The sequence below is a fragment of the Bombus pascuorum genome, chromosome 16, assembly GCF_905332965.1.
Source record: "Bombus pascuorum chromosome 16, iyBomPasc1.1, whole genome shotgun sequence".
Taxonomy (NCBI): Eukaryota; Metazoa; Arthropoda; class Insecta; order Hymenoptera; family Apidae; genus Bombus; species Bombus pascuorum.
The window spans coordinates 3,975,923-3,996,974 of record NC_083503.1 but is presented as its reverse complement, the minus strand read 5'-3'; the positions used below and the strand labels follow the sequence as shown (position 1 = coordinate 3,996,974).

Genomic DNA, 21,052 nt, shown 5'->3' with positions numbered 1-21,052 from the left:
AATGTCGGTGATAAAGCACAAGTGCCGTCAAGCGGAAAGGGTCGGAAAACTTGAATACGGTTTAGCGGCACTCGACAACAAAACTTCCCAACGGTATCACCCAAGCTCTAGTGCCGACAGGCTTAATGAGCTGTAGATATCCGTATGGTCGTTCCGTCGAATATTTGGAAAAAGGCATGCGTGGCAAAGGTCGTGGACGCCTAACAAATGCGTGGATAGTGGAGATATTGAAGGGTGACAAAGAAAAAGAATCGGATTCCGCCTAAGGTCAAGTTGTAAGAGCTTCAGTTTTGGAAAGTCACGGTTGAAGTTCAGAAGTAAATTGCAATTAGTGTAAACCAAGTTCTAAGAAATAAAGTCTCTTTTTATTTCTTTATTTTTTTTAATCTTTGATTTCTCTTTTTTATTTTACGTGACATTTTGGCGATCCGTGCCAGGATCCATCAGATTCAAGTAAACGAAACAACGCATTTCGAGCTACGATCAACCTCGAAGATCGAGGATTAACGGACCACTCCAACAGAGAAAACACTTTTGACGTTTCGACAAAGGAACACCGCAACGGAACCTTTCCTACTGGTTAAACGATCAAGGCGAGGAAATTCTAGATCCTTTAACGAATACAGCACGAGAAGAGACAGCTTCTCTAGCGATTCAAGCACAAATAGTACAAGCAGTATAATAATGGCAACGTCACGAAAGGATAAAATCGAGACTGTTAGCGCCGCTTCAACTAGTAGCGGGATAGACCCAACAGTTAGGGCTATATTAGATGCAATGCAGAAACAAAACGGAACTTTCACGCCACAAAGCGATATATTCACACTACTTATTGACGAAACTCAACGCGCAGCAAACGAAGAAAAGAAAAAACTCGCCTCAGAGATCGCACTTATAGGGAAGAGTTTAGCAAAAATATATGAGAGAGATGTATCAGAAGCCAATTCCCTGATAACCGCGGACGAAACAACTCATACCGCTAAAGACCAATCAGCCCTTCGAGGACCTCCTCCAATACCTCAGATACCAGCTCAGCTATTTGAAGACAGAGCTTTCCCTCAACGTTTTACACAACCGTAACGTACATATATCAGAATACGCAATTTATATCAAGCATCACGACAGAACGTAGCAACTCAAGCTTTCGGTTCGGGAACACCAAGACCAATTACGAGAAGTTAGACAAGGATTTAACGAAAGCGTACAAAGCTACATTATTCGCTTTGGAAAATCCTTTAACAAATTACAGTATAGTATTTCCAACGAATACCCAGACGAAATAACCAGACGTGCCATGAAGGATAGGCATGAATTCTAAAAGATTCAGTAACAGATTTTATTCGAGTATTAAAAACGGAAATAGGACAAGTTCTGGTCTGACAAGTAGGATTGCCAATCCGCCGTACAACGTTATTGAAGCCGAAAATCGCGCCGCCGACATCGGAAGATATTTTCGTGAAGATAAAACGCGCAAGCGCTGGACCGTTCGCCTGAACGATCGACCACAGTATAAACCACCATCAGTAACGAACTCCATGTCCACACCACCCAAACCGATTTAATATACTTTCGCTCAGCAACCAAGAACGACGTCTCAACAAATCGAACCCGCACCATTAGCAGAACGAACCCAACTACGATGTTTCAAGCGCAAACGCCTTGGACACGCCAAACCAATGATCAAATTTTCGAACATCAGACCTACAACAACGAGCACCTTTGATCAACAACATCGATATAGAAACAGAAGAATCAGAATCAACGCGACTACAAAACTCCCAACAGTGCTCCTTGGACCAGTTGGACAACCAAAACGAACATTTCTTGTCGAATCAGGAGCAGGAATCAATCTACTTCAGCGAAAATGGATATCAAGAACAGAACCCAGTACTTATAACGAAATTCACAATGGGATACTCTAAATTCGAAACTTCAAAACGCGTTACTATAAATCTGTTTGGCAAGAAGGTAGACTTCCATATAGTAGATAACGATTTTCCGCTGAAAGAAGACGGGATGTTAGGTTTACCCGCGTTACAACAATTCAAATTCGAGCTTTCTAAGGACAAGTTAAAACTAGATAATAATAATTTTATTTTGTTATAACAGAATACGACCATATCACCTGGGCAAACCATATCAAAAACAATGTACCTAGAAAGAAAACCAACTCCGATATGCTTTGTCAATGGTAGTGAGTCAAACCTAAAAATTCCAACACCTACGATCAAATTTCTACATTCAGAGATCCAGTTAGACTCTCACACATAGAAAAAGCTCTTAGAAAACCGATTGAAAAGATATTGCTTTATTGTTTAGGCGTCTTCAATCTCGAAACAGAACTCTTACCATGCACTTCACTTGCGAAACATACAATTACGCTCAAAGAAAACTGTATTTCCTTCCAGTCGCGGAGAGACACCACGAACAGGTTGATCCCCTTATTTCTTGTTGGATAATAGGGGTGTTTGCTGTGGAATAAAACTGTAATCAACAGTTCTATAATATTTATATTTTCAACGATTTGTTACGCTTGATATTGCGCCGTGTCGGAAGATATATTTGATATAAACGATTAATAGTTGTGTACTTGATAGTGGAGTCGTATGGGCATAGAGTAGATCGGATTGATGTCGCGGAGGTCGTTGAGTGGAATGATCTAATGCTGCAGGATCAGGAGGGCACTGACTCCATGAGATGAACTAATAGAGTTGAGAGGGGTAGCAGCCATCCACAAATAAAGAGGGAAAAATTTAATAAAATTATCCAGCTGGACAAATTGTAAAGTACAAATCAAATAAAAAGAAAATAAGAAATGGATTGCGTGTTTGCCCACAAACGAGTAATCCAAGTGATGGAAACTTTGAAGAATACTCGTCGTTACTTGTGAATATCCATACTTCACTCTGCTGCGGTCTTCCATTCAACTAAATTATTCGGTAAGAGTTTGAAGAAGAAAGTAACCTTTGCGTACAAGGATTCCATTTTGCTTAGATTATCTTCTAACTAAAGTACCGAGGAATAACTTTCATTCCAATGAACCGAAACATTCTATTATCGCTAAAAAAATTTTGGCATTAGTGAAATTTTTACGAACTCTTATTTTCTCTTTGACATGTTCCGATGTATTTATGTATTTATAACACTCTCTGCTATTTCTTTTGCAGCTTTCCTACGCGGGTTATATCACCGTCTTATAATATAATTTTGCATCAGTGCGTTCCGTAAATTTTCTATCATCGCGCACGTCTTTTTGTCAAATGCGTGGGTTTCAACGGTCGGATAAAATTTTGTCTATACGTTTAAAGGATACAGAAGTTCTTAGAAAAAGAAAGGAGAGCACTAAGAACAAAGAAACCCGAATACCGCAGCAGGATTAAATAGAACATGAATTTAATTTGTAAATATTTTGGATTCTTGCATCCTGATATTAACCTTCTGCTTAATCTATTTTCATTGTTAAGAAACATTTTAAACGCTATTTACAATACAAAGATAAAATACTTTATTTTATATAGCACATTGTAAAAATAAAGATAGTTTATTTTTTGTTACATATTTAAAATATTTTATTCGTACCGTAGACCGACAATTACTTAAAATAGTATTTAAAATATTTTTCCTATAAATTTGACCCAGCGCTGCTCAAGCAGTTAACATATTCGCAAAGAAAAATCAAAAATAGAATAACCATTAATTATATAAATATCTAACTCACCGGTTTCATCGGTCCCTGTAAGATACTATTTCGAATCAATTTTACAGTCTCTCACACAAGTTGTGACAAACTTTCACCGTAATTAAAATGCATCGTAATCAATATTGAAGTAGTCGAGCAATAATAATCTTTTAATGTTTCAAAAATCATATAGAGTAAATAGAAAAATAATTATTTGCTGATAATATTAGCATAATTTAACCGTTTGAGTCCCAGGGGTCTTTGAAAAGATCCAGGGTCGAAAAGACCACCCGAATGGCGCGATAGCCTCTTAATCGATTGCGAAGAGAAACAAACGGCAGGATAGCGCTCGTCATATCTGTTATTTTTATGAAATAAATCTATATTTTCGTATGTACGTACTATTAGTTTATACATATTTCAAGTTTTATTCAATAAAAATTATTAAGATAACAATTACATACAAAATACGGTCAGTCGTCCGTAGCGTTCAAATGTACTGGGACTTTTCGCGAAACAAAATCTAAACAGCGCGATCACGCTGCTTGGTACTCAAACGGTTAAAGAAATAACGATACGTCTAACATGCGCGTATTTCCGATATCGACGATAGCGCGCTCTGTAACTTGTTTCCCGACGAATTAATTTTGAATAACAGATTTACGAGGGAGAGTAATGACTGAATGCGTGAAGAACAATTGAAGTTAAAACTCGAAAACAAAGTATCGAAGAATAAACGATGAGAAAGTTTCGAATTGTCTTCGACGATCAAGACGAAATTTACGAATACTTACTGCGGACGATTATGCAATACGAAGCAACCAAAGCGAATGCCCCGACGCGATGTACGATTGAACGAATGCGACTAAATTATCGTACGACGATACGAATGATTAACGATACGCTCGGCCGCGAACGCGTATCGATGCCGCTCGCATTTGAAAGACTCGCACGAGGCGGTTTACTAATCGTTTGCTCATTAAAATGATACTGACCTTCGCGTATGCGTGGAGGTACTGTTCAGAACTGAAGACTGATGGATTGCACGATGAATGGATGAACGATTGCAGCCATGTCCACGAATGCTTGAAGATATTGACGCACCGAAAAAGCCAGCTCAGAAAAGTATCGACTGACGAAACGATTTCGACTGCTCGAGCGCTTGAAGAGCGGTTCTTTAATCCACGTTTAGCGATACGGAAACTGACTCTCTGTTACATGTTCACGATTGAACTACTCGAACGCGACTGCCGACACCGTTATTATACTCGAGCGAGCCCAACACTCATCGAATCAAATAACAAGGCTCAAAACGGTGGACCCTAAATACGCACGCTGATTGGTTTTCAAGAAAATCGTCAAACGCCCGCAAGATGGTGCTTACTACGTGAATACGCTCCAAGTGCGGGGGATTCTTCGCGGTAAGAGCGCGAACGATACGTGGATGAATGCGAGGCTTCGATCATATTGGGTAAGGGTGGTGCTCGACCGCTCGGACCGTTATAATATGTCAATTATCCTTACAAGAAACTCACAGTATAGGAAATTATAAATACTGCTACTAATGCTGAAGAGAATCGTTTTAGCTATTGGAATACCATTCTAAAATAGCGCCTTGACTGCGAAAGCGTGCTACAACGAGCAACAACGAGATAAAAGCTACACATTAACAAAAATAAACAATCTGAAATACAACTATTCTTACGATAAAAGGGAAGATGGGCAAACAAAATAAAAAAATATGTCTAAAGAGACTCACTGGCATGTTCCCACTGACAAATCAAATTTTTAGGTTACATGAACCTAACTCTATCCCTTCCTACAAACTGCCTCCAGAGAAAGCTCTCCTCCTCCAAGAAGCAGGTATAGCGATACAGAATATCAATAAAGACATTGGGTCTAGATATTTCATAACATGTAAACCAACGGAAAAACTATACGTTATCGGCAATCAATTTTCCAAAACACACCCACACACAACGAACTTATGGGTCGAGGATAATTAAACAGAATTATTATCTCTGAAACAAATAAACTGAAAAATAAAATAGAGCGGGACATATCGCTAAATAAGACAATCTTTATATTCTTTAATGAAAACACCTTGGACAACCCAAACAACCAGACAATAAACTAAATAAACTACTTTACAAATTATAACCAATTAAAAATCATTTTCTCTAAATTAAACAATAAAAAATCATCCGGTTTCGACGACATCATGCTCTCGAACATTTTGCTCAAACGCTTACCCAACCGAATAAAATGATATTACACAGTGCTGTTTAATAATTTTAACAGCCATCACAAAAGAAAAAAAATAAAGACCGCTTCTCACCCTGAAACCTGCGATATATAAATCTCCTACCCAACATAAGCATAATATGCGAAATAGTCATAAATAACCTCCTAGTCTCCTTTTGCACAAAGATAACGTAAATCTAAAAAATAAATTCGGCTTCCTTAACAATCAATTTTTAATAATCTATACTCTAAGCATCAAGAAATTGCAATGTTTTGCAATAGTACCTTTGCTTAACACACCTTATGCAAATTCATAGTTTAAATGAATTACAATCAATGTATAAAAAAGTTTATGTTGGCTAAATAAACACAACAAAAAAAAAGCACTTGTTCTCGTCCGATCACGAAAGTTAAGCATCGCTGGGCACGGGTAGTATTTAGATGGGTGACCGCTTGGGAACTCCGTGTGGTGTTTGCTTTTTTTATTTTTACAATATTTTTTACTTTCCTTGACAATCTATTTTTAATAATCTATAATCTAAGTATCGAGAAAAAGAAATATTTTAGTACTACACGACTATTACCATGCATTATGTCATTCTCACATAAACGTACAAATAAATTAGTGCATCTTTTTAAGACCTAAAAAATGGTTGTTCCTATAACGTCTGATATTTAATTCTTTAGATTTACGAAATGGATATTAGTAAAATATTCGAAATTTGATCTTAAGAATATTTGTAGGACTTTCGGGAGAGATGTTCCTAGAACATCCAAAATTTAAGTTCTATGAGTATTTGTTAGATTTAAGAAATGGGTGTTGCTAGGACATGCAAAATTTAAGTCTTGCAAACATTTTGGAAATGGTCACAGTGGACATAGGATATTCGGATATAAACTTGGCATGAAACGGACGCCTTTTGGATGTATGATACAATCTCGAAATAGTCCACATCAAAATGTAATTATTTAACGATTATAGTCACGTATGATTAATCCAGGCAACAGAAAATTAGGATTCGTGAAGGTTGTGTTGCTGTGATATCAGAAATGTTGAGTACGATGCGATTATTTTCTTGTCGCAGCATTACGAAATGTTCACATGTGAGAAGCTATCATTTGGAACATGTTAAAACTGAAATAGTTTTGAACATCGTAAATAAAAAAACATTGCAATAATATTGCAGTTGGAAAGATATACAGCAGAATCTCAGTTATCCGAACTAATTAGGAGGCAACAATGTTCGGATAATGAAGTTTTCGAATGATAGAACAGTTACCTTTTTCCTCTTTATCTTTAAAAAGATTTATCTTTGTAAATTCATCTCTGTTCTATGTATTTTAAAAAAGAACACAAATTATGATAATAGCAATATACACAATGAAATGAAATAAAAAGACATTAATCTTTGAAAGCTTATCTTTGTCCTATGTATTTAAAAAAGAACATAAATATCAATAATAGTAATACAAAGAATGAAATTAGATATGATACGATTAAAGATATATGGATCCCAGATCTATTTAGCTGCTACATCACACAACTGTTTTAGCAAATTTAATTCGGTAAAATTTCATTCCTTTTGTGTCTCTATCACAGGGTTATAAAACAATAATAAAACCAATTTGGACGTATGGAATACCATTATGGGGGACAGCAGCAATGAGTCAGGTAAATAAACCAGAGTCGCTTCTCAAAGATACTCAGAACAATAGTCAACGCCCCATATCAGAAACGAGGATACACGCAAAGAACTAAAAATACCAACGGTCAAAGAAGAAATCGGCAGGTACGCAAAAAAAAAAAAAACAAGGAAATAACGGCAACACAGCCAAATAGGTTGGCTACTGACACGAGCGAAACCCATATAAAAAGGAGACTGAAAAGAAAACATTCCACTGACCTTGCTAAAAAAATAAAATAAACAAACTGGAAAATGGTATCCTGCTCGGGGTAGCCATCCACGTGTTATTTAGCAATTAAGCTAGAAAAATTTAACAAATGTCCAGCGACAAATTGTAAAGTACAAATTAAATAATAATAATAAAGAAAAACAAATATTCAGCTGTCACGATTTATATGCATCATCCTGTATATGACATAATATATGAATATAAAATTTCTGGAAATATAACTTATATGTAAATTATTATTACAAAAATCTTTTTCTATCAACTGAAAATTTCTTTTTATTTCAGTTTTCCAACCGAAGATAATTTAATACTGATCTACAGCCAAATGCTAGATCAACACCTGATGAATCCTATCAATAAATTTAACTTAGCGCTGACAAAAATTGCAGAATCGTTATTAAATGCAGCATTGTACTGTCACCACAAAATTTCAACAACATTCCTACCAACAGCAGTGAAATTTCATTACGTATTTAATCTACGTGATCTCTCAAACATCTTTCAAGTAAGATTTATTTCAACAAAGCAGGTCATTAAAATGACAAAAGCTTAATTAAAACCATAGAAATTTATCGCTCTTTGCTGCAGTTTGCCTTTTAAAATTAATATGCTTTTTGTGTAAAGTGTTTTCGAACTGGTGACGTTAGTACAGTAATATTTTTCCATAGGAAGCTTTATCTCCGACTAAATCAAAATTAAAGACTCTTCGAACATGTATACACTTGACTATGTCGTAAACTGGGTGGGTGGATGCGAAACGCGGTGGCTATGAAGATTTTCCCATGTATAAAAAAAAGAATGGATTCTGTTACGTTTATATTTATACGCACCATTAATATTTCCGCTGAATCGGTCATTATGATATTTTATCTTATTTAGCTCATCCAACATAATTTCGAAATCTAATATAGGTAGATCTTTCTGATCTGATGATCCTCAATCCGAACGATACATATCTCGGCAGCTTATCTCGTACAAGTCGTAGGGATCGTTCAAAACAAAAGCACCGCGATTGTCTCGGCCGCGAATGTCCACAAAAAACACAACAACTTACAACAGATATTCGATACGTCCTCCGTTTCTTTGTAAACAGAACCTGACTGTTTTCTTAAGATTTTACTATATTGTGTCTTCGTGTATTCTCAGTGCTAAAAGTAGAAAAGATTTAAATCTTAGTACTGAACAGGCCAATGCACAGATTCTCCTCCACCGACTACCTGTTTCCAAAACAGCTGATCAAGTGTTCTTGTACGACGTTGGTAGAATGTGATGGCGCACCATCCTGCACGAACTATCTCTTAATGCGTGTGGATTTTCGTGTGCCTGGAAATATTCGTTACGTATATTTATTATTCTACATTTACTAAATATTGTCTCATCAGTAAATTGTATCTTCATGAGGAAATTGGAATTGTGTTGGATTACAAAATTAACAATTCATTGATCGCTGAAAAGGTTATTGTTATTAATAACTGAAAAATTGCCAAAAGATAATAGAATAAAATACACAAAAGAATTCGCCAAATAGCCGATATACACAGTAAAGTATTATATAAATTTTGAGTTTTTATGACAAATGGTAATTTTTTATACACGTGAACCGCGCCGAAATAAAATTTTGTATTGACTTGTATACATGTCGAACGCAGTTAGTAACTGAAGTAGTTACCATGAAATTCAACTTATTGAGATGAAAATCACGTGACGTTATAATTAACTCCCTTAAAAAAATATTTAATATTATATTTATTTGATACAAAATAGTTCACTCTTATTTTAAGGGCATACTGTTTGCACACGGTGAGACTGTTCCGACTGCAAATCATTTGATCAGATTGTACGTTCACGAAGCAACAAGAGCGTATTCGGATAAATTAATCAATGCTGAAGATAAAAAAGCCTTTCAGCAATTGCTGAAGGAGTCGCTTCGCAAAAATATTTCTGTAAGTTTGAAAAAGTCACTAGTATTAATTATTATAAATAAAAGAGAAGTAAATAGGTCTTTGTTACGTATATTCTTAATTTAATTTTTGATAATGATAAATTTAATAATATCATTTATTATCGTAGGAAATGGACGAAAATATTGTATTTGCTGGACCAATAATATATTGTCATTTTGCGGAAGGAATCGGTGAACCAAAATATATGCCAATAAAAGATTGGCAACAATTAACAAAGTTACTGGATGAAGCTCTGGTTAAATATAACGAACTAGTAATAACAATTTATATTTAAAATATAAATTATATAGTATATCATATAAAAAAATATAAATGATATTCAAGTTAATAGTTTTGTTAAATGTTACAATAAAACAAATCATAGTCAGTGTAAAAATAAACATTCGAAATTATGACAATCTATAAATCTTTTCACTATAGCTCAAAACCAACGTTCCTCCAGTATAGAATGTGATAAACAAAATAATGTCACATTCAAATGTGAAAGACAGTGTTTTGTTTTGTTTGCTACAACATAGGTTAAATTTAGATCTTTTCATATTGATAATATAAACCTTCATCTGTTCTTACAAAATACTTGCTAATTTTGACATATAGATTTCACGCTATACATAAACAATATTTACATACAATATTTTGGTACATGAAACATTGTTTTACACACAACTTTTTTTTGCTTGTACTCTTCGATTGTAAAAATAGATAACATAAGAACTTAGTTTATATTGCCTATAGCAGTACTATTAAACTTTAATGTAAATTAATTTCTAATTCGTGAGTAAGAACCTTTGTAAATAAAACACATTTTTATCTCCAGTTCAAATATATGTTTTTTGAATTAAAATTAATTGATAAAACAAGTAAAAGCTATATTTATTCTAATTGGAATATTCGAATTTCTTATATATGTTACTATTTCTTTTTTCTAATCAAATTTATATATTTTACCTTCGAATAGGTAGCGGCAATGAATCTGGTTTTATTCGAAGATGCTATGTACCAGGTTTGTCAAATAAATCGCATTCTGGAGTCGCCAAGAGGAAACGCATTGCTTGTTGGTGTTGGAGGAAGCGGAAAACAATCTCTTTCTAGCCTTGCGTCTTTCATCGCAGGCTTAGAGGTACTTTTGCTATAATTTGTAAAATTCCTAACATCATGCAATTCTAACTAATCCTTATCTTTAAGAAGAGTTGAGTACCTGTGCGAATTTTCCATAAAAATCACCACCTTTTCAGACACGAAAAGTGAAACATTTAGCTATTATGAAAGAAATGTAAAAAATGAACAATTAACAAAGTAATAGAACAATAAAGGTAATTATACGTCTAGAAAGTTTCAATGAGCTAAAAATATATTATCAAGATCAAAATTCTAAACAACGTTTTTCTATGTACATAATCGCCGCTCAGTCTTCGTTTCCGAGATATTTACAAAAAATTTCAATTAAACCTAGTTTTCATTACATTACATTCTGGCACATGGATGGTCATAATTTTACATATCCCGATCTAAACTTGACTTATTGATGCTAATTATCTTCGATATAAGTAGAAAAAGATAAATCAATGAGTTTTAGGTTAGATTAGATTAATATTCGGCTGCCGTGAGGCTGCTGGTAACGCTAGTATGACTTAATTCTTATTTCATGCGATTTTGTAAGTGTATCGTAAATTAGATTACTACTACTTATTATTATTTATATATATTATTAAACATACATTTGTATATAACTCAAAAACTAAAACCGTGCATAGTTACTATCATGTTATTCAATATTCCATGTTACATTTAAAATTAAAAAATAATAATTACGCGTGTGTGAGGAAAGCGAATCAAAACTTATCCGCACTCCAGTTATATTCCAGTTATATTTAGAACTTCTGTTGACCATACTGTCCTATCTGCACTTTTCGTATAACATCTCTATCTTTTAAGTCAATGCTGTTCAGGTTTGAACGTGTTACGTCAATTCATTTGTGGATGCCCCATTTGTGATTTGCACGAAAAAAAGAGCAGCATGCAATGATTCGTATTTTGTGGTTGGAGAGCGTGTCTAGTGCCGATATTTATCGAACACTCTGTGCACAGTATTAAGAAAGCGTTTGTCGCGAGCAAGTTTGTTTGAATGGATACAGAAGTTCAAAGAACGTAGCACAGGTGTCAGTCATGAAGACGGAACTGGAAGGTCGTCCACATCCACGACTGATAACAACATCAAAAGTGCACGTAAACTGATTCTGTCGAATGGACAGGTGGCATTGAATGATATGGCAAATCATTTGTGAATCAGTCATGGCTCTGTTTATGCAATACTCCGCGATAGACTTAGGTTTCGAGAAGTTTATACGAAGTGGTACCGAAACAATCGACGAAGAGGCGAATACGGCACTGCATTCGTGGTTCGCGGCTCAGTCGAAAACATTTTTTAATGAGGGAATACGAAAGCTCTTTAGCAGATGGATAAAGTGTATTGAAAAGCTGGGCGATTATGTAGAAAAATGAAGTATGTCATTTCTGAAAATTGCTTATAATAAATTCTACAGCGACAGTGCGGATAATTTTTGACTCACCCTCGTACATATCTGCTGCCTCTAATCATTATTAGTATGTGACAAACAGGCAGGTAAGAGATAATGCAATATTTTCTGTAGCAATAAATCCATTGAAAATTATTTCACGCTAAAATTATTGGCTACCTAGTAGTTACTGTAGCCTAAATCATAATCCATCCATTTTATTTTTTTTTATATCATCTCTCATCAATAAGTTAAGTTTAGATTGGAATATATAAATTGTATATATATTGAATATTAATTGTTAAATCAGTTGATTTACGAGTAATATCGCCCTTTTTCTCTCTGACTATTGCCTTATTTTCGTAGTTTTCATCAAAGAACTATATGTATACAATACATCCTTTGAATTTTTAATAAAAATAGGATCATATTAGAAAAATTCATTACTATGATAAAAAGTAACTGAAGAAATTATACCTACATAATTTACGTCATGTTCCTTAAAATATCAGGTCAAGTGAAAATTAGAATTTGATAGTACTGGAATAACATTAAATAAGGAATCGTTATATAACAAAAGTGCAAAGGAGTGATCAAGTTTTATTATTTTTGAATTGAAACGAAGGTATCCTAAACGATGTTCAAATAGTTTTTTAATGCTCCTGAGGTGAAATTTTGGGTGAATTTCTGCTATTTGAAGAATGTGAGATAGATGGAGAATAAAAATTAACTGTGAACTTTCATAGATGAAATTCTTTTTAATTAGTTTCAAATTAATATCAACACGTATACATAACATGTAAGCAATCTCTTTGCATAAAAATTAATCAAAATCCTTTATATTTTAGGTTTTTCAGATACAATTACGAACAGGTTATTCGATGACTGATTTAAGAGGCGATTCATCAGGTTTATATTTGAAATCTGGATTGAAAGGAATCGGAATAACTTTCATGATGACTGATTCTCATATCGCCGATGAAAAATTTCTGGTACTTATAAGCGATATGCTCGCTATTGGCGAAATCTCCGAATTATTCGCCGATGATGAGGTAGATAATATCGTGAACGCCTTAAGAACTGAGGTACGTTTTCTTATTTGTAAACAAAACACTTTCAATGTAATATTGGAATCGCGATCTATTCTTGTTATGCAAATTATTTTTTCTTCGCGGTGATGACTTATAACTATAACTATTGTGCATTGGCAATCAACCTTACAAAATTTCGTTACGACGCACTCTTTTGTGCACAAATATAATTTTATATTTATGCTCTTTCCATATAGTTGATTATGAATTATACATAACATATAAAAAGACAAACAAATATTTTTGGTATTAACTTTTGTATAACTGAGTAAATTGAACCCATAAAAAGTTCAATTATCTTAGGTACAGGATGTTCAAGAATTCTTTGTCTTTGAATTTCAAGGTCAGATCTCTTTATTGCATTGTATAATACTCGTCACGGGGGACGAATTGGTTGAATTGCGACTTTGCAGTACCTTTGAGGAACCATGAGTCGCAATTCGATCATTCTCTTGGAAAAAATGCTCATGTTTCATTCATTGCATATATATATGTCGGGTTGGCGTTAGGACTTGACTTAGGGGCGTGTAACGAATCTTCGCCTGGGTTATTCATCGTTGTCGCACAATCAAGGTAACGTTTACTAACACTGGTATAGATGTTGCAAGATTAACAAGTGGCCGCGGTAATTAGACGCTAATGACAATGATCTTAGGTTTGATATGACGGATCCACGGGATAACGGATATACTTTGCTTCAAAGTTTAAGTCGGACTCGACTTATTTCCCGTGATACAAGGATTGCTTGATTAACTCTTTGTTGAGACGTGGATTATTCACCGATCGTACAAACACACTAGGTAACTGGCTAGACTACAAGAAAGGGAATGACTTTCCGTCACGATGACGCTGCAGAGGAAGACTATGATGGGGTGTGCCTAAGGGCACGGAATCATTGGATTCGTCGAGGAAAGCCTCCGCTCGGAGGGTGAGGGAAATGGACGTTGCTGTTAATTAGTTAATTTCTACGTTAGTAGATTGAAAAGGATGCTAGCCGTCCTTGAGAGAGAGTTCCTAACGGGAAGCATCGTTCGTGAGGAAAGCAGACCTCCCGTATCTTCCCGCAATAGGTGACAGATTACGGGCTGATAGAATAAATCTGAAGGATCTTAGTTAACTAAATCCTAAGATTTGTAGCGGTTCCTCAGGCTAGCTGAACATATACTGTGAATGATGCATCGACATTTGGCCATCATCTTGTCCGAGGAATGGGGTCTGTGTGTGGCGAGCCACGGGGCCGTTGGAATGTTTACTGTTAAGTGTCGGTACGGCCAATTCTTTAAAGGAGAGCTATGTAACTCCATATCTCTGTCAGGTGGAACGTTTATTCCGTGACCGCGGTTACCCTCGGCGACCTCGAGCCTAAGCTCATTGTCTCAAGTTTCGAATGACTGTATTTGGGTTGTTTTGTAAACACTACAGCATTGGGGTTTTTCCCGAGTGATTCCAACGGGGGTCCCCGTTGTCCTATCATCTCCGACATATTTATATATAATATCGTTATATATATATATATATATATATATATATATATATTTATAATATATATACTGTTGGAATGTTTAAAGTCGAATGCCGCTACAACTATTTCTTTTTAAGAAGAGATATACAATTATTCTATGTCTCTATTAGGTAAAAACATTCATCCCGTGACCGCGGCTACGTTCGGCGACTAGTCGCCTCGAGCCCAAGCTCATTATCTCGGACAATTATAATCAGGTTAACTTATAAAGATTAAAGTATTGGGGATTTTCCAAAGAATTCCAATGGGAGGGCCCGGTGTACTTTTATGTCCGACGTATATATATGTACAATGAATGAAAATTTAATATCTTTTCTTGAAGAGAACGGTTGAGTTACGCCTAATGGTCCCCTTGAGAGTTTTCTGCCTCATAATGAATACTACATGATATATTAAAAAAATTTTACCGTGGAATTGGATATTAAGGTCAATTTTGCGGTAACTTTTTCAATCACATGTCCGTCGATTTGAAGCTGCAAAAATATCTGCCAAAGCCATGAAAAATAATTTTTGGACACCCTGTACATTATATATAATTAGCCAATAAAAATAAATTATCATAAATTGAATTAAATATCATCCGAAATGTCACTTGTTTATATAATTATATATAATTATAAAATATACAAACGCATTTTCACAACGATATTATGGCAGATAGTCCACCGCTATTTCGCCTTACCCTAATTTATGACTAAAGCTTAGCTTTATTCCTTTTAAAGGAACCGAGATGGATATTAAACGTGTTAGTTTGTTTAATAAAGGGACACGTGATAAAGTTGTGATAGTTAATTATATTAAAATCACTTTAAGTACAAGTACAAAGATAGTGTATAACGTCGTAATCGTCGTTAAAACGTCCTTAATGAGCACTCATACTTCTAACAACAAAATGACGTTCAGTCGCGCGTGATTGTTTTGGATCTGGTTACAGCACGTATGTATTTCATATACTTTGCAATTGTCTGCGACCCTTGATACTACATCTACCATACCAGACAAAATGTCTGGTTCTACAATTTTATTTTTAAATTTCTACTTCATGTTACATTTTCTTTTGCAAATGATGTAATGATTTTTGTAGCGATAACTAAAGGAATAATATAATTAATTTTATTTTCTTATTTTTTTTTTTTTTTATGTATTCAAATTCAAAATAATTTTGTATCATTGCTACTTATACCAATACCGGTCAAAATAATTGGTACTTCTCAAAGGGTAAAACAGTCGTAGAATCTGTTTACCGAACCCGAACTAAACAACCTCCTCGCTTTGTACAATTTCCCACATGTTTTTAGAATTTTTACTGCGTATCATTCGATATGATGGTGTCAATTACCAGGAAAATTTCGGATCGATCATGATACTGACATCAGTCAAAGTGACTGATTCTACAATTTTATAAATGTGCCAATCCTCGTTTAGGGATCGTGATCCCAACTGAATGAATAATATCAAAAATGCACTGCATAACATGAACTCTTTTTGTGAGAATGTAATAATTCAATAAATATAAAAATATTCTATTGTTACGTATTTTCTAAAGACCAGTCATTTTGACTAGTTTTGGTAGAAATAACTTTGTCGTAACTGTCGATAGTTTTAATGTTAGTCAAGACAATGCGAGTGGAAATTGTACCATATTCGACAATAGATTTTGTAATCGCGAGCGACTAGTCGCAAGTGGAAGCAGACTAATGTCTGGAAAGTCGGTAACCGGCGTTTGGAAGTTGCCGAGTCTGTTGTACCGACTCCTCATAGCCATATCACCGAATATGGCTGTTTACAGTTTAGAGAATGCGTGAATTAGTTTGTGGATAACAAGTGGCCCCATGTAGCATTGCCAAAGAATGGAGTCTCTTTCTGAAGGATCTCGCCACGGAGTGTGGATAGCAGCGATGCCTTTTGATAAGCGAACTATAAGGGGCCGCAAGGCATTTACCCCAGAACCTTGAGGCAACAAAGTCTTCATAAAAGATAACCTAACATAGTATACATACCTCATATAAGAGTGAGAATGTGACGATATTTATCAGAAATACGAATAAAGTAGTTATAGTATTTGAATACTATAAAACTTTTAGTTCGCCGCGCAGTAGTTTCGTTGATAGAACAAAGCAACACAAATACTATAACTACATGTCATATACAATACTCGATTAACCGGCTTAATCGATGAACACACAGCCCGGATAAATCGTGATCGAGGTGGATAATGGAGACTCGGAGGGAAATAAATAGAAACGCATTTTCTATTCCAAAATAAGCTTCTTACTTTTAAGAGATGTAATTCCTTTGATAATATAATTATTTTTTTCATTTATAGTACAATTATTTAGAACATAATGAATTATTTTTTCAATTTTACATTTACAATTTTGCTTCATCATGCCAACTTTTCACCATCATTAAACTTTCTGTTAGGTTAGGTACGTGTTCTTGTTACTTCAAATACCGAAGAACACGATTCAAAATTGCAGCGCCTTCCTTATGACTAATTTCTTCATTGTTTACAACAAAACGTTGGACTTATTCTGCACACCTGCGATTATATTTGCGTCGGTGATGTGTAAATTATTTTCAGATAGCATTTTCTATGTCGAGTTCATCCAGTTTCTCGCAGTGTGACGCAATTGTACAATTTCGTTGTTTGTATCATATTATGTCAGAATGTTCTGTATCAATAATTTTATATTTCTAAAGTTTGAGCTATGATTTAATTATACTCTGAATCTAAACTTTGTACTGTGCATTGATACTCATATAAATAATATCTTTAATACTGAGGGATTTCAATATAGCTATTATATATTTGGCTTATATCGTAGGTAAAACAAACCGGTACGATGGACACCAAAGAAAATTGCTGGAAATTTTTCATAAATCGAGTTCGAAATTTGTTAAAATGCATTCTTTGCTTTTCTCCCGTTGGTGCAACATTACGAAACAGGGCTAGACAGTTTCCAGCAATCGTAAACAACACTTCGATCAATTGGTTTCAAAGCTGGCCACAGGATGCCTTGAGATCAGTTTCCTCCAGGTTCTTAGAAGTAAGACAATTCAGCACATTATTTATATTGAGACATCAGTGTGAATGAAAACAACTATTACGTTTTACCTTTTATTAGCTTATTTATTACATTGAAATGTTTATAAAATCAATTTATCAAGGGTATCTCTATATTTGTACTGTATTATTTTTTGGAAAAGATGATAGAAGGTGATTTTTGGAAAAGGTATAAACATAAAACTATTATTAATTTCGTAACACTTTATATGTAATAATAATTCACAAGTACATTACTGAACCGCATTTAAACAACTTGTTCACGTTCGCACGCGCAATACTATGTCAAATAAAGAGGATAGAATTCCATTCACTATCATTTGTTTGTCATTATTGATACCATGGCCGTTTGAACAGCCTATAGATTACAAGAAATAGACCTACACTGCTTTCAAAATAGGTCATTATTAATTTTATTAATATTATTATTTTTATGAATCTAAATATTTTATATTTTTTTAAATTTAAAATTTAAAAAATTTTTTAATCTAAATTATAAATTGTTTATAAATAAGAAAAATCACACTAAAATATATGTAAATTTGTCGTTTTCCTAATTTTTCCCAAAAATGGACTTACACCACTTACAAAATAAAAGGTCCATAGTAGCTTCATTCAATTGTTACTTATGAATAAACTTAATCTGTCTTCCTGATATTATTCTACTTTCATCTATTAAGTTCATCATTGTGATACTTACTGATTGCAGGAATTAGAAGACCTTCCAAAAAAATACAAGCCATCAGCCTCTTTGTTCATGTCATACGTGCATACTAGTGTGAATGATATATCTTCGCTTTATTTACAAAACGAGAGAAGGTACAACTATACGACTCCAAAAACGTTCTTGGAGCAAATTTCTTTGTATTCGAAATTGCTTGTGGAAAGAACCTACGACGTAAAAGCGATGATAGAGAGATTGAAAAACGGCTTGGAAAAGCTAGAATCTTGTGCTGGCCAAGTAATAACTTCATTTGTTATAGTAGTACTATATTATATAAGTAGAATATTAAATAACATTTGGTTTTTTAATATAGTTGACAATTCACGAATTTCGAAGACACTTTGCATATTAACGTGAAAAACATTTTCGCAGTATTACTAATTAAATTAAATATATAAAATAACGAATGATAGAAATATATAAAATTCTTAAAAGTTCAAACTATCAAAGATTTTAGTTATAACTGGTTGTAGAACTCCTAACTAGTTCGTAGAGTCTTAGCTAGGAAAGATGAATAATAAATAAATAAATAGATTAATTACAAATAGTTTACTTCTTAACGTAAATATATTTTGGCAATAAGTATGTGGTTGTGAAAGTCCCAAATTTTTAAAAATCTTTTGATCCCAACAAAATAAAAAATTTCTTTCGAAGTCCAATGAAGAATTCCTTAATTGTTCAATAATTGATAATTGTTCTATTACCGTTTACGTGCGCGTAAATTCATTTTTTAATATGAAGATCAAGATTATGATGCATTAATTGTCATTTAAACGGACAATATTGGAAGCTTTAATATGTTATTTAAGTTCGACGTTTAATGTTTAAAATATTTGGGCTTTTAAAAATAGCAAATGTTTCAGCACAGAAATAATAAAGCTGACGTGTATCATATGTGGTCTATTATTTAAATTTATCTTGCTCTCGTTCCAGATTATTGATCTCAGTTAGATTTATTAAATTATTTAGTTAAGCGTCTTATCCCCTCATTTTAAGCAAATTACAATACTAATAAAACTTTTTCAAAAAATAATGTCTTACACCTGACCAGCTTTAAACAAATCGTCAATTATTTATCTTGCTAAATTATATTTGAGATATTAATAATTTCGTTACGTATATAACTTTTTATTTGCAAGTATTAATATATGCAAGTACATCTATCCAAAATAGGATCCAAGATATTTGGAACGTTTGTAATTTCACTATTTATCATATATTCAATGATAAGAGACATAGCAATCTTCACAAAGTTTGAACCACTATTTATTTTAAATACTTAATTGATTTAGTAAATTAACACAAGACTATATGAACGTTAATCGATAGGTAAGCGAATTACGAGTGGTGTTCGCAGCCCAAGAAATCGAATTGAAAAAGAAGAATGAAATTGCAGATAAAATTCTTGCCGAAGTCCGAGCAGAGAATACTAAAGCCGAAGGGGAAAAAACTATTGGTATTGTTTCGCTTCATAAATCCGATCAAGCGTCCCAAATTATTTTTATTTGCTTTCTGATAAAAGTATTATTTAAAAAATTATTAGTATAATTCTTAGAAGACTGTTGACATTTATATTTTTATATACGTACTAATAACCTAATTATTATAGATATATAATACACAACAAACTTTGGATAAGTGTCCGTAAATACCCGGTTGTTATCCCCAGCGCTAAGGAGAATTCCTTCCAAGGTGTCTTCTAATACCTCGTGAAACTCAGTAGCATAATTTGATCCGAATCCGAATGTTTTTCAGATACTACTAATTCAGTGATGAAACACTCTTACATTTGACTTTTTATAAATTGTAAGATTTTTCTGTTTAAAATAAGAGTAAACACTATATATGTACTTCCGATCGCATTTAATGGGCAAAATAAAATAAGTTAGCGTCCTTAAATAAGCAAATATGTACCAAATTATATCGTCTTTTATCTCATCCTAATCAGAAAGATCTCATAATTACATTGGTCGAGGTTCAATAAAAAGTAATTTAACAGAAATGAAATAAAAATAGTTATTACTATAATAATAACAAAATTCGCATTCTAATAATAATAAGAAGTAACTCAATAAAAATAAAAAGTCGTTCAATAAAAATGAAAAATAAAGTTTCACCGTTGCATTAATATTATCTCATTGCTGTTCTGATATGTTTCTTTCTATCAAGCCGATTTCCAAAGCTCCTTGATCTTCGCATACGCTGTATGTTTGCCAAAATCGCAAGTCGTATCGACACTTGAAATCGATGCCTCCATTGGATAAGTGTCCTGTTTGGGTTTCAATCCTTCTAGTACTTATCCAAAGTTTACTGAGATTAATATGTATATTA

General features: G+C 33.7%; 2 protein-coding genes across 4 annotated transcripts; both read left to right on the top strand.

Annotated features, from left to right (window-relative positions):
* Positions 1-7,570: 7,570 nt before the first annotated feature.
* Positions 7,571-10,075, top strand: LOC132915314 (dynein axonemal heavy chain 17-like). The gene is made up of 4 exons (XM_060975117.1): positions 7,571-7,590; positions 8,123-8,342; positions 9,619-9,780; positions 9,908-10,075. Exons 1-4 carry the CDS (start codon positions 7,571-7,573, stop codon positions 10,073-10,075), a joined length of 570 nt encoding a protein of 189 aa, XP_060831100.1.
* A 650-nt stretch (positions 10,076-10,725) lies between these two features.
* On the top strand, positions 10,726-20,310 carry LOC132915249 (dynein beta chain, ciliary-like). Of its 3 annotated transcripts, none has more exons than XM_060975053.1 (5): positions 10,726-10,921; positions 13,166-13,402; positions 17,759-17,980; positions 18,707-18,958; positions 20,051-20,310. In XM_060975053.1, exons 1-5 carry the CDS (start codon positions 10,769-10,771, stop codon positions 20,267-20,269), a joined length of 1,083 nt encoding a protein of 360 aa, XP_060831036.1. In that variant the 5' UTR covers positions 10,726-10,768; the 3' UTR covers positions 20,270-20,310. The 3 variants fall into 3 exon arrangements, with proteins under 3 accessions (XP_060831036.1, XP_060831037.1, XP_060831038.1); XM_060975054.1 differs by lacking the exon at positions 20,051-20,310 and adding an exon at positions 19,035-19,349 and having other exon boundaries at positions 10,728-10,921; XM_060975055.1 differs by lacking the exon at positions 10,726-10,921 and adding an exon at positions 11,909-12,304 and having other exon boundaries at positions 20,051-20,308.
* Positions 20,311-21,052: the final 742 nt, after the last annotated feature.

What these genes read in the sequence shown, in the direction of transcription:
- LOC132915314 (XM_060975117.1), top strand. Translation starts at nt 7,571, where the DNA reads ATGGGGGACAGCAGCAATGA. An exon ending in ATGGGGGACAGCAGCAATGA is followed by an intron (nt 7,591 to 8,122) that starts GTCAGGTAAATA and finishes TTTTTATTTCAG; the next exon opens with TTTTCCAACCGAAGATAATT. An exon ending in ATCTCTCAAACATCTTTCAA is followed by an intron (nt 8,343 to 9,618) that starts GTAAGATTTATT and finishes TCTTATTTTAAG; the next exon opens with GGCATACTGTTTGCACACGG.
- LOC132915249 (XM_060975053.1), top strand. Translation starts at nt 10,769, where the DNA reads ATGAATCTGGTTTTATTCGAAGATGCTATGTACCAGGTTTGTCAAATA. An exon ending in CTTTCATCGCAGGCTTAGAG is followed by an intron (nt 10,922 to 13,165) that starts GTACTTTTGCTA and finishes TTTATATTTTAG; the next exon opens with GTTTTTCAGATACAATTACG. An exon ending in TGAACGCCTTAAGAACTGAG is followed by an intron (nt 13,403 to 17,758) that starts GTACGTTTTCTT and finishes CTTATATCGTAG; the next exon opens with GTAAAACAAACCGGTACGAT.